A 12740-nucleotide genomic window follows, 5' to 3' on the forward strand; every position below is an offset into this window, starting at 1 on the left:
ACGTGATTACAACGTAACTACGTCACGCACCAAGGCCCCTCCTCCGGTACCGGACGTTCTTGATTTAAACTCGCTGATCAGAAATCAGTATTTATCCTCATACATTAAATATAACCATAGCGTGAGGCAAACGATATAACCGACTCGAAGTCAGTAGAGCAATCCGACATCAGTGGTTGACTGCTGTTGTCACGGGATGCTCTTCACCCTGCGAGGTCGTAAAGTAAACACACTCAGATTGGTAGCAGCAAGCAGTGAAAGGATCGAACGAGGCTGGAACCAACACAAATTTGCACCTGTCGGGTTACAACAGCCATTTTTTTCGACATCGTTTAGCTACACTCGACGGGATGAAAGGGGGAGGTAAGTGCCTTCAAAGTTAAATTCGGGAACGCGAGAAGTGAGGATGTTTTGTTTGTGCGTGGTGGTCAGATGTCAGCAAGCTAACTTGTTTGCTAATGCTAGCTGCTATTTGTCCGATTGGCTAAGTTGGGAAGGAAAGTAGTTGTCAATAACGACATTCATACTTCTCGTTATCACTTTTCATGAAGATTCGAGGTTTTGGAGTCACCCGATTTAGTTAACCTTTCATCTCAAATGTTATATATATCATTAAATGTTTTGTTGTTGTTGCAAAGGTAATGTTAAAATCTAACAGTAATGTAACTATTTCAACTGCTGTGTCAAAATAACAGGACTAATTTGTTAAATTTTGATTACTTTTCTTAATGTTGCATTAATGCATCACCAGAACCCTTTAATGGTTCCTTGAAAAAGGTTGATTTGAACGAAAATGGTAGGTCATCTACTTAAATTAGTTGTGCTTTTTATTTATTTTTTTTGTAAATTTATTTATGGAACATTTTATTAACACAATAAGTCATCATCTGTTCTGTTGTTGTTTTTTGGTTATTTGCTATGGAGGATTTTAGAAGACAATATACAGTTGGTCATTGACTTTAAATCATTTTTTTCAGTGAATTTATTTGTTGTGGAGGATTTTAGAGATAAGAGTTGATCATCCACTAAAATCAGTTGTTTTTTCAGGAATGTATTTATTTTTTTCTTACTACATGATTTTTGGAAAATTCCACAAAGATAGCGCTCAGTTGTCATGTTGCCAAATTGAGTTTGAAAGGTTTCATCTCAACAGACACAATGGAGATGCTGTGTTTCCGCTTGTCCGGCCATGGGGATATGACTCTCCAACACATGAATTCTTTGAGGTCTCACCACCACTTTTGTGACATCACCATTTTGACCAGCAACAATCAAACATTCAGCGGACACAAGGTAGTGCTGGCTGCTTGCTCACCGTTCTTGAGAGACCAGTTCCTCCTCAGCCCCTCCTCTAAGCTTCAGGTAGATTAAGAATGGCAATATCAAAGTGTCTTTGTTTCTGTTGCCGTGTGATAAACAATATTCTCCCTTTTCCACAAATGTCTAGGTGTCAATGCTGCACAGCTCCTCGGTCATGTGCGATCTGCTGCAATCCTGCTACACCGGTGTTCTACAATTCAAACCAGAGGAGATAGTCAACTATTTGACTGCTGCGAGTTACCTGCAGATGGAGAATATTGTAGAGCGCTGCAGGGATGCTCTGAAGAAGTACATGCAGCTGAAAAACCCCAATCCACTGAATGTGAGTCACCGGAAGGTGTTTCTCTTAAAAACACAGGATACACTGCAACTTTTTTTTATTTCAACTTGAGCTTTTCTCAACCAGTTACTCTAGATTGCCTGAAAAGTCACACAATTTCAAAACCAACCAAGATTTTCAGGAAAAACAAAGTGAAAGCAATAGCTTGTCTATTAAGGGCAAATACTTTAAATTCCTTGATAGTTTTATTAAGGGTAGCATGGTGTAGTAGTCTACACTCTACATGAGCTCATGTGCATGTTCTCCGGGTGGCTCTTGATTCCTCCCACATTGCAAAAATATGCTTGTTAACTATATTCACAATTCTAAATTACCCATTGTTGCAAATGTTAATGTTTGTCTAATAATCAACACTTTTTGAGTGTAAAATCCTATTAAAAAAAAAGGTTGAGTACTTTTGCTATAAAGTACAACATTACTACACTAAGGACAGTTAAGAATGTTTGTACTACCTAATAATAGCCATTTAATAAAGCTGTATGAGAAGTAATGGGGGCGGCACAGTGCAGCAGCAGGTAAAGCCTTGGCCTCACAGTCTGAGGACCCAGGTTCGATCCCGGACCCGCCTGTGTGGAGTTTGCATGTTCGCCTCGTGCCTGTGTAGGTTTTCTCTGGGAACTCCGGTTTCCTCCCACATCCCAAAAACATGCAACATTAATTGGACACTCTAAATTGCCCCTAGGTGTGATTGTGAGTGTGGCAGTTTGCCCTGCGATTGGGTGGCAACCAATTGACCCCTCCGTACAGGGCACTTAACCACGCCTCCTGAAGTGACATCACGCCACGTGCGCTGACGTAAGACAAACAGTAAAAATGGCAAATGCAATACAATACATTCTGAACTGAGACAGACTCCATGCTTCTGATTTCATTCAAATCAACAATATATTATAGATTCTAAATACAATGCATTCTTAACTGAGAGAGACGCCATGCTTCTGATTTCATTCAACCATTCACACGTAGCAATGTTATGCTAGCGGAGAACGTCTCATTCATTTATACGAGACGTGTATTAAAAATCAAATTTAGGGCATATCTTCGTGCAAACACAGTCTGGTTAAGCTTCGGCCGTGAGCCAGCAAGAAATCAATATGTTTGTGCAGTCTGATCATCGCTAAATATTGCTCAACAAAGAATAAGTGTGTCAATCGTTCACACGCAGCAGTGTTATGCTAGCGAAGAACTTCGAATTAATTTGTACGAGACATGTATTGAAAATCAAATATAGGGCATACCTTCATGCAAACGTGTTCCGGTTGATATTAGATGGATTTAGTTGATGATGCGGTCTTCCACAAAGTTTGATCCATCGAAGGCATTTTTCGGACTGGGTCTTCGGTTTTGGAAAGGGTACGAATCGAACTCCACCAACTAGCTTTTCAGGATACCTGTCGTCACTATTACAAAGTCCGTGACTACACCTCTTAACCATATTTTTTGTTAAATAACCCAAAATACGCGATAAAACGCTAATTAAACATATACTGGACCATGCAATGTTGTCTGAGAAATGGCGGGAGCAAAAACGGGCTTTGGTTTATGCAGATCTCTGGCCTCTGATTGGTCAGTGACGCGGATTGCGCAATATCCACGGAGGGGTCAATTCAGGGTGTACCCCACCTCCTGCCCGTTGACAGCTGGGATAGGCTCCAGCACTCCCCGTGACCCTCGTGAGGATAAGCAGCAAAGAAAATGGATGGATGGATGGATGGAGAAATAATGGTACTCTCAATTTATATTGTTTCAGGCATCAATATTATTATGGGATTATTTCTTTATATACAGAAGATGAATTACCATGTATTGTAAAGCAAGAGACCCCATGGATTTTTTTTTTTTTAACCAAACTGGTCACATTTGAAAGCCTACTGACAAAAATTGGATCAATATATCAAAGGGGGGAAAAAATGAATCTGGTTCACAGTGAAGGTCTGGCATGTGGATCTTGTACACATGATATTTTTGCAACACTTGTGGCAAATGTTGATTATGTATTTGAAAGTATAACATAACTTTTTTTTTTTAATGCCAGCTTTTAATCTGTTTTGGCCTCACATTTTTTTCTTTCCCTCTTTTCAGATAACAACAGAAGAGAGACTTTCTCAGCCTGTGATTGTCAGTGGCAGCATTCATTCCATGGCATCACCCCCTGGCAGCCGACCCTCTCCTGTGCACAGTCCCGAAGTGCACTTGGTGGAAGAGAACAGTACACTGGATAGAAGTCAGGACACTTATTGTAGTCCTTTGGTGGAAAAACCTTGTTTGAAGGTGTGTGGCCATTTTCTACGGTCTATCCAAGTATCTAAGATGGCTTTGTGATGTGTGTAAGTTCCCACTGACAGCCATGTTTCACCAAGCACTACTGCAACTTTTACTGCAATTTGGATTGTCTAAATGCTGAGCTGACTTCTACTTCTACCATGTGGTGTGTAGCATTTGGGTGATTGCCGCATCATCTACACAAGTAGCATCGTAGCATCATGACAGTTTTACCAAGTATAACAAATAAGAGAAAGGAGAGTCTTCAGAATATTGTGGTCTTCCCTCTTTGTAAGTGAAATTTTATAAGAATCCAAACATTGGTCCATCAATAGTGCATTTCACTCCATCCTTTTGGTACCATCGTGTGTACTCTAGGACTAGGTTCCCAAATACCACTGATTTGTTTAGTGTCAGGTTTACCGGTTAGATATTTATTAAACAGGACACAGAAAGAAGCAAAGACACTCCGTTCAATTTTGACAACTCCCTAGGAGAGAGGAGAGGAATTGTCTCATACTATTCACTCCTGCACACACTGATTATCCTCTCCTCAACACCTCTTATTTATTTGGCTTCAAAAGCCCCTTATTTACGTAGATGTTCCAAAAAGGAGACGAGAGAGCAAAACATAGTTGGAACACAGTGTACCTGTTTGTTTATGTGTGTGTGGATATGTGTGGAAGATTGTTGAGTACATGTGTGGTCAAGTTTGCAATCACTTTAACAGACAACAGGCGCTCCTGGTTCTAACAATTCTGCTGATTATATGTTCTTGTTCTCATGCTATCTCCTGTTAAGTGGCTGCCACATTATCTGGAGCAGAGCAAAGCATTCTTCATTGCAAGCAGAAGCAGTTTATTCATTGCAGCAAATGTATGATAATTATATGTGGAATTAGTCCTACATTTAGCCAACATGCTCTAAAAATGAAAAAAAAAAAAAAAAACCCTAGTAAATTGTACTGCTTTGTGTAAACAAGATGTACAATGAATGTTATTACAGCACTGAGACCATCCGGCATTGTTTTGTACTTTAATGTAGACACTTTCATTTTCAGTGGGCTCTTGACGTCTACCATTTTGAATGAAGAATTTCAGACTGAATTCTCCATTTTAAAGCCAAATTTGAGCCAAGCTTGTTTGAGGAAAAAAATGTATAATGCATAAAAATGATGGAAATTGTAATATATAGGCACCTTTCAAGCCACTTAAACTCACCATTTAAACATAGAAGAAATGCAACAAAACCAGCAAACATATAACAATTAAAATGACAAATGATAGTACATCTGCCTTACAGTTTTTAGGACACTGATTCAAATCTGACCTAGGTGGAGTTTGCATGTTCTCCCTGTGCCTGTGTTCCGGTTTCATCCCACATCCCAAAAACATGCTTGGTAGGTTGATTGAAGACTCTTAAATTGCCTGGTGTGAATGTGAATGCTTGTTTGTTTCTATGTGCCTCGCGATTGGCCTGCAACCAGGGTGTACCAGGGTGTAGGGTTCAACACGTCTGGGACCCTAGTGAGGATAAGCAATACAGAAAATGGATAGATGATATCGCAAATGTTGATTGAATAGGCAGTCTGGAATAGGTGTGTCTTGAGTTTAAATTTGAAGAAGCGTTCATGAGTCTGTGTTTCGGCAGTCAAGTTGAAGTGAGTGTGAGTAGGGGAGAGAAGCTGAAGCTCAGCTCTGTCCCCCATGATGGACATACAGACAAAATTCTTCAAATGTTTATGAATTGCTGTTTCAATCAAACAAGAGAATTGCATGGTAAGTCATTTTCCTTGAGTGACTAGTAAAACTCAAGCAATGAGACTGACTGAGTGGTGTAACAGACTGTATGTCAGGACATACAGTGTTTTCAGTGGCTATTGCAGTTTATTTTACACAATATACTGTACATTGTATTGAGAGCCCCCACTGCTGAGTGGTTAGAGTATTGGTTTGGTAAATCAGGGGTCATGAGTTCGTATCTCATTGGGGCCTCTACTCCCCAAGAGGGGTTGCATTAGGAAGAACATCTGGCATAAAAACTGTGCCAAACAAATATTAGCGTTCATCTGAGATGTCACGCTGTGGCGAGACCATAATGGGACAAGCTGAAAGAAACTTATTTTACTGTATATTGTATTAAAGTGCAACTGTTTCCAAGCATCTGTGTAACTATGTTCAGTGTAACAGGTTTCTTTTTTTAATATGCAAGATTGCTATGAATGCATTTTTCCCCACGAACCACTGGACTAGACAATTGTTGTAATGCTTACCTCAGGAAAGTCATTGGTCATATAAATAAATTGCTGGATGTCAATTAAAGAATAGGGAGTAGAAAAAATATATTGACAAAGGTGATCATTGCTTTAAAAATGTAACTATTGATGTTTTGAAAGTTATGTTAACATCTGTCATTTTTGGCACAGGTTAATGCATCCGAGCAGGGAGGAGACACCCACCGTGACGTATTTCAAGTTTACATCTCTGACGAAGAGCAGAACAGTATCAAGGGGGATGAGGCAGAAGCTCCCACTGAAGAGCCTAAGGATGCCTGTTCCCCTGCAACAGAGGGTACTGTGGGAGGAAATAGCAGCGACTATGACTTGAATCCAACAACCGAAGGTCCTGGAATGGACGGCTTCTCAAGGGAAGGCCTGCGCCCTTTCAGACACAGGCTATCCGAACCTGGTCGAGGGCGAGGGAGAGCAATGGCGAGGGGTTTTAAGAGGAGACGCTGGGCATCATCTCAGGAGAAAAAATCTCGATCAGCCCCCCAAGATTTGTGGTATCTCGCAGGGACAGCGGGCAGCTTTGGGATGGACTTCAGCGAAGGCCTCAAGCCAGGAAGTTTTTTCTCAGTCGACCTCCCTCGATTGGACTTAAGTTTAGATGACGCTCAGGGGGAGAAGTCATTGGCACTGGCCACCAATAGTTTGACACATTTTGCAGTGGATAACTCGGGCGATACCGGTGAGGGGGGTTGTGGATTGAATGCCGGTACGAGCGAGGGAGGAGATGAATCTGTCGCCGTGGTGGGTTCCACTTCCAGCGTAACCGGCCCTGTCATCTGTGAGCACTGCGGTGTGACGTGCCCCTCAACGCATGCCCTCGCCATGCACTACTGCTCTGCTCACCAGGTGTATGCTTGCCCTTTCTGTGACAAGCAGTTCCATCACTCTTACAACCTGAATCGGCACATGGCCTTGCACCGGGGCAACGGCAAACCCCACCAGTGCCCCCTGTGCTCCAAGGGCTTCACCCAGAGGTCTACACTCATCGACCACATGAACCTCCACAGCGGTGAGCGCCCGCATCGCTGCGCGTACTGTCATGCCCGCTTTGCCCACAAGCCTGCCTTGCGGCGCCACCTGAAGGAGCAACACGGCAAAACGACAGTGCAGAATTCCATCCACGAGCAGGAAGAGCGCGAGAGATCGCTCGGGAGGATACGAGAAGAAGCACAAGAATGTCCTGTTACTGAGCAAGCATCTTAAAAACCAAATAATTTAAACCTAAACTAGTTTAATCATGTAAACGTAGTTTAGCGGGGAGGCCTTTTAAATATCTGTAATTTTTAGTGTTAATCTGATTTTTATTTTGTAATTTGTATACATAGTGTCAGATGTCTTTGTTGGGAAGAAAAAATAGATTTTTAAAAAGATTTTTTGTTAAAAATATGTTTTAATAACTAAATACTTTATTCCATGTGCACAACATTAATAGAATGTTTTGGGGCATGCAAACCTAAAAGTCTTCACACCTGTTTAAGGTTTGTTAAACCTATGATTCCTTTAAGCATCAATGATGTGGGCCTCCTGGTAATTACTGTTAAAAAAAATAAATATTTGACGTCTGTTTTCTTCGTTATTTGTACCATATTTTAGATTTAAGCATAACACTAAATTGCAAGATTTAACAACAGTCTGCCAACAGCTAGCAGTAATGCCTTAAGTTGTGAGTTATGAATAATTTAAATAAATTTTGAGCAGAGTTAATGCCAAAATTTAATCACACCCTGTCTAAATTTTGGGCCAGTGAAATTTGGTGAATAGTTATCTACACTTTCTTTCGGCTTGTCCTGTTAGGGGTTACCACAGCAAGTCATCTTCATCTCTAACACCAACAGCCCTCATTTCTTCCCTCACAACACCCATCAACCGGCAATCTGTTCGGCGGTTTTGATTGTCCGTTGTAATCGGAGATTGTCCTTTTTTGTGGCGGCCTCAAACCATACTGATGGAGGTACACACTACATCTTCATTTCTGCCACCTGCAGCTCTGTTGTCTCTTCTCTTAGTCTCTCATTGCCACTTCATGGTCCTTCACACTCACCTATTGTACTCTTAGTTCTCTCATTTTCTTCATCAACTTCTCGAAAGTAATCTTTCCATCTATTTAGCACAGCAATGGTACCAGTCAATACATTTCCATCTCTGTCCTTAATCACCCTTACCTGCTACACTTTGGCATCTTTATTCCTCTGTCAGGACAACCTGTAGAGATCCTCTTCTTTTGTGGCCAACCTGGTGTACATGTGCATACATCCCTCTTGTTTAGCCTTCGCTACCTGTACTTTTGCACTTAAGGTTGATGGTAGTTTACCAGGATCCTTCAGAAAGACCCAAAATATCTTTTCAAAATGTAAAAATAAATAAGACTGACATGGAAGATATTTGAAATCTCAACTTGTTTCATCACTTCCTTGTATTTTTTTTTTTTGGCCACTTATCCTCACAAGGGTTGCAGGGAGCACTGGAGCCTATCCCAGTTGTCAACTGGCAGGAGGCAGGGTACACACTAAACTGGTTGCCAGCCAATCGCAGGGCACATAGAAACAAACAGTCACACCCACAATCACACCTAGGGGCAATTTAGAGTGTTCAATTAATGAAGCATGTTTTCTGGGATGTGGGAGGAAACCAAACTGCCTGGAGAAAACCTACGCAGGCACGGGGAGAACATGGAAACTCCAGGAGGGCTGGCATTGAACCAGGGTCCTCCGAACTGTGAGGCCAACGCTTTCCAGCTGATCCACCGTGCTGCCTTGTCTCATTTCTAACCAAATTTCAGTTACACTGTTGTATATTTTCTTTCAGACCACACCAAGAAATACCACATACTACATTCCAGAGTCCCTGTCAGTCATTGACCCTTAAAATAGTCGTCACTTATCTCCATGTACAGTGCCATGGCCATATAATGTACAATTCATTAACAAATAATTTACCAGTTTTGAATATTGATTATTACTACTCAACTGCAATGCTTAATCTAATTTTAATTTTACTGCAGCGGACTTGTTTTTGGCTTCAGGTACACGCCATTTAGTTCTATTTATCCTTACGGAAAATGATCTTCAATGTTTGCAGTCTCCCTATTGAACTATCCAAAATCTGCTCACCCTAATGTATAGTTTGCTGTAAAAACAATGTTATAAGCATAAATGGTTGCATTTATAGTGAACTATGCAGTGCTGAACAAATTTCTTAGAGCACCTGTCATAAAATGAGGCTAACCACCTACATTAAGCACTTCAATGCAAACTTACAATTTAATTGTGCCCTGTTTTTTTTTTTTTTTAAACTTGAACAGGAACAAGGAATTTTAAAAAAATCACCTTTATTACCTCACTTTTGGAAAGGCAGAATTAAATCAAGCCTGAAATTAACCCACCCAAGATCAGGAATTCATGCTTAAATTGTGAAAAACTACAACTACAAAAACTATAACTGAGAGATGAAAAATAATGTAATCTGTAATCCAATGATAGCTCCCAGATCATAGAGATGAAAAAAATATGAAGGCAAGATAGAAACCTAAGAAATAATAATAACAGTGACTGTTTTACTACAGGAAATCTTCACTGTACACAACCTGGTTCCTCTTGTCCCTGTAAGAGCCTTTGGTGCTGTTCTGCACAGCTGCAAATGAAATCCAAGTTAAACTGGATGTAGACGCAAAGTCGTTGAAAATAAGAGGTTCAATGAGTGAGTGTTTACCCAGAGAAGCCCACACAGATTTGCCTGTGGCAGCATCCAACATGGGTTGCTTCCTGGCAATGCTGACTTTGATGTGAACGTCTCCCACTGTGTTCCCATTCAGCTGGAGGTGAGTAACAGATTAGACAGAAGAAGGCAAAATAATAATGTATGTATGCTGTATTGCTTTACAGAATACTTTCTTTGTTCTGGAGGATTTCATTATCTACCAACCTCAGCTACTGCCTGGTCTGCAGACTCCATCTTCTCAAATGTAATGAATGCACAACTGGACATCAAAATAGAAACAGTAAATAAGAGGCACTCGTAGAAATTTTACAAGTAAAGAAAGCATTAGATGAATAAGTACGCATGTATTGTTCCCTACTTGCGCGGGTTATCCATGGAAAGGTCGATAATGTTGCCATGTTGAGAGAAAGCTGAGCGCATGCTGTCCTCAGACAACCCTGAGCCATAAACATACACCGTGTTCCCTTTTCTGACTCTGCGCTCAGGATATGAATCCGACCCTGAAAAAAAGAAAGAGACATCATTTGCAAATCTACCGATGAAGCAGGTGTCATTCTGTTCCTTTTCAATAGGGCACAGCAATTAACCGATGGGCTACTCACGTCTGAATGTCCCATCACGCTCTCTGTCTGTCTCATGGTCTCGTTCCAGCTCACTGCTCCGGTCTCTGCTCCGGTCTCTCTCCCTGTCCTTTTCTCTATCCCGCTCTCTCACCCTATCTCGATCCCTGTCCCGATCCCGATCTCGATCCCTGTCCCGGTCTCTGTCACTCTCCCGTTCTCGATCTCTATCTCGCTCACGCTCCCGATCCCGTTCTCGCTCTCTGTCACGGTCACGCTCCCTGTCACGGTCCCTCTCTCGATCTCGCTCTCTGTCCCGCTCTCGGTCTCTGTCCATCTCTCGGATGGAGGACATTCCTCCCCCGTCGTCCTCATCACGGTATCTGTCACTTGAACTGACAAAGCTATGGGGAAAACATGGGAAATATTTGATGTGAACAAATTGTGACAGAACAGTGTTTCACTTTTTCACAAAGAAGAGGGAATAGTACCTCTCATACAGCGACTTCCTGTGGGACCTCCTTCCAGACTAGAAGTAACACAAGAAAACAAACATAAAAGTAAATGAAAATAATCCATACCAAAAAGAGTCAGTCAAAAATGTATGTTTTGAAAAATGGTTGTCCACTTGAGCTCACAAGGATAACTTAGCTTGAATTAATACAGGTTTTAAAAAATATATACCGGTAATGAAAAAATAAATATATCTAAGGACACCTGCCACACACAAATATTTTGACTCTGAATAGACAATCAGCAGCACGGTGGGGCAACTGGTTGGATCGTTGGCCTCTGAGTTCTGAGGACCAGGGTTCAAATCCCGGCCCTCCCTGTGTGGAGTTTGCATGTTTTCAATGTTCCTGCGTGGGGGTTCTCCAGGCACTCCGGTTTCCTCCCACATCCCAAAAACATGCATTAATTGGACACTCTAAATTGGCCCAAGGTGTGTTTGTGAGTGCGACGGATGTCTGTCTCTATGTGCCTGCGATTGGCTGGCAACCAGTTCAGGCTGTACCCCGCCTCCTGCCTGAGGATAAATGGGATGGGCTCCAGCACTCCCATGACCCTTGTGAGGATAAGTGGCTCAGAAAATGGATGGATGGATAGACAGACAATTATTTGTATGCGTATGAAACAGGTGCAGCATTACCTCAGGTTGCTCTTCATCTGTTGAAACGCTCCTTTGAAAAGGCAAGAATGCTGGAACTGGGCCTTTTTCAGGGTCCTATAATGTGAAGAAAACAAAGATTAACACAAAAAAACAAAGAGGGAAAGAATGCAAATAGAAGGGCAATATTTTACCTTGAGTTTAATCTCCAGCATACGCGAACGTTTAAAACCTGAGTTCTTATTCTCTGATTTGATAGCACTGATAGCCCCCGACTTGATCAACATCTTCGCTTGCTCAGTTGCAGTCGCTGTATCAACAACAGGCTGGTCTGACAGTGCTGTCATCAAGTCATGTGTAAATAACAACAAGGAGAAGAAGTTTGAGACTCATTTTGTACTTACTGGAGGTGGCATAGTGTTGCTCATAAATATTCACTTACTCCGTTTTAATCCACTCGGGTTGGTTTGATTGGTCGTGTTCTGTTTCTTAAGTGCAAGCAATGCCTTTTTCTGGAGAACAGTGAAAAATAAATGAAGTGACCATTCACAGCTGGTGTATATGGAAAATAGGTTGAAAATTAAAAAAAACCCACAACTATACAAGCTGTCTACCTTTTTCTTGAGCTTAGCATACTTCTTTTGCAAAGCCTCTTCTTCCTCCGTCAGCGAAGCTGGAAAGACCACCATGATGGAAGTGGCTCCACTACACAGAAGAAACATACATTATTATTGTTATTGTCATTACTCTGTGTTATCAAATGAGCGACAATTGATAGCAATGCAACAACCAAAAATCAAATCAGCTCGACAAAATCAAAACGTGCTACACAAAAGTATGAAAGTGTATAGGTAAACATATTTCGGAAGTAAGTGATTCAAGTGATTGATTATCCTTTCGCTGTCTTTTCATGAAGTATATAAGATTCATCAACAACCATTCAAACTGTCTACTTACCAAAATTAAAGCAAACGCTCATCAAAAACAAAGTCGCATAAATATGACGTTAAATGGCGACGGTCATTCAGAAGAAAGGAGAAAAGCAAAAATCCCCAAATCGTACCTGTTTTGTATCTGGCATTTGTATAATATGTTATTTAACATATAATATACGTTTCATTAAGGCTTTAATTGTTTTGAAAC

The 12740-nt window shown here is 41.2% G+C and overlaps 2 protein-coding genes across 2 annotated transcripts; one reads left to right on the plus strand and one right to left on the minus strand.

Annotated features, from left to right (window-relative positions):
* Window positions 1–129: 129 nt before the first annotated feature.
* Window positions 130–7777, plus strand: LOC133499549 (zinc finger and BTB domain-containing protein 6-like). The gene is made up of 5 exons (XM_061817728.1): window positions 130–363; window positions 1154–1362; window positions 1448–1642; window positions 3743–3931; window positions 6348–7777. Exons 1-5 carry the CDS (start codon window positions 351–353, stop codon window positions 7413–7415), a joined length of 1674 nt encoding a protein of 557 aa, XP_061673712.1. The 5' UTR covers window positions 130–350; the 3' UTR covers window positions 7416–7777.
* A 1746-nt stretch (window positions 7778–9523) lies between these two features.
* On the minus strand, window positions 9524–12689 carry nelfe (negative elongation factor complex member E). Its single transcript, XM_061818081.1, has 11 exons — window positions 12555–12689; window positions 12212–12302; window positions 12040–12109; window positions 11792–11937; window positions 11640–11714; window positions 10981–11018; window positions 10532–10893; window positions 10288–10429; window positions 10134–10188; window positions 9921–10023; window positions 9524–9842 (listed from the first exon to the last, which is right to left on the minus strand). The coding sequence occupies exons 2-11, from the start codon at window positions 12284–12286 to the stop codon at window positions 9769–9771; spliced, it is 1140 nt and encodes a 379-aa protein (XP_061674065.1). The 5' UTR covers window positions 12287–12302; window positions 12555–12689; the 3' UTR covers window positions 9524–9768.
* Window positions 12690–12740: the final 51 nt, after the last annotated feature.

The sequence above is a fragment of the Syngnathoides biaculeatus genome, chromosome 1 (assembly GCF_019802595.1).
Source record: "Syngnathoides biaculeatus isolate LvHL_M chromosome 1, ASM1980259v1, whole genome shotgun sequence".
NCBI classification, from domain to species: domain Eukaryota; kingdom Metazoa; phylum Chordata; class Actinopteri; order Syngnathiformes; family Syngnathidae; genus Syngnathoides; species Syngnathoides biaculeatus.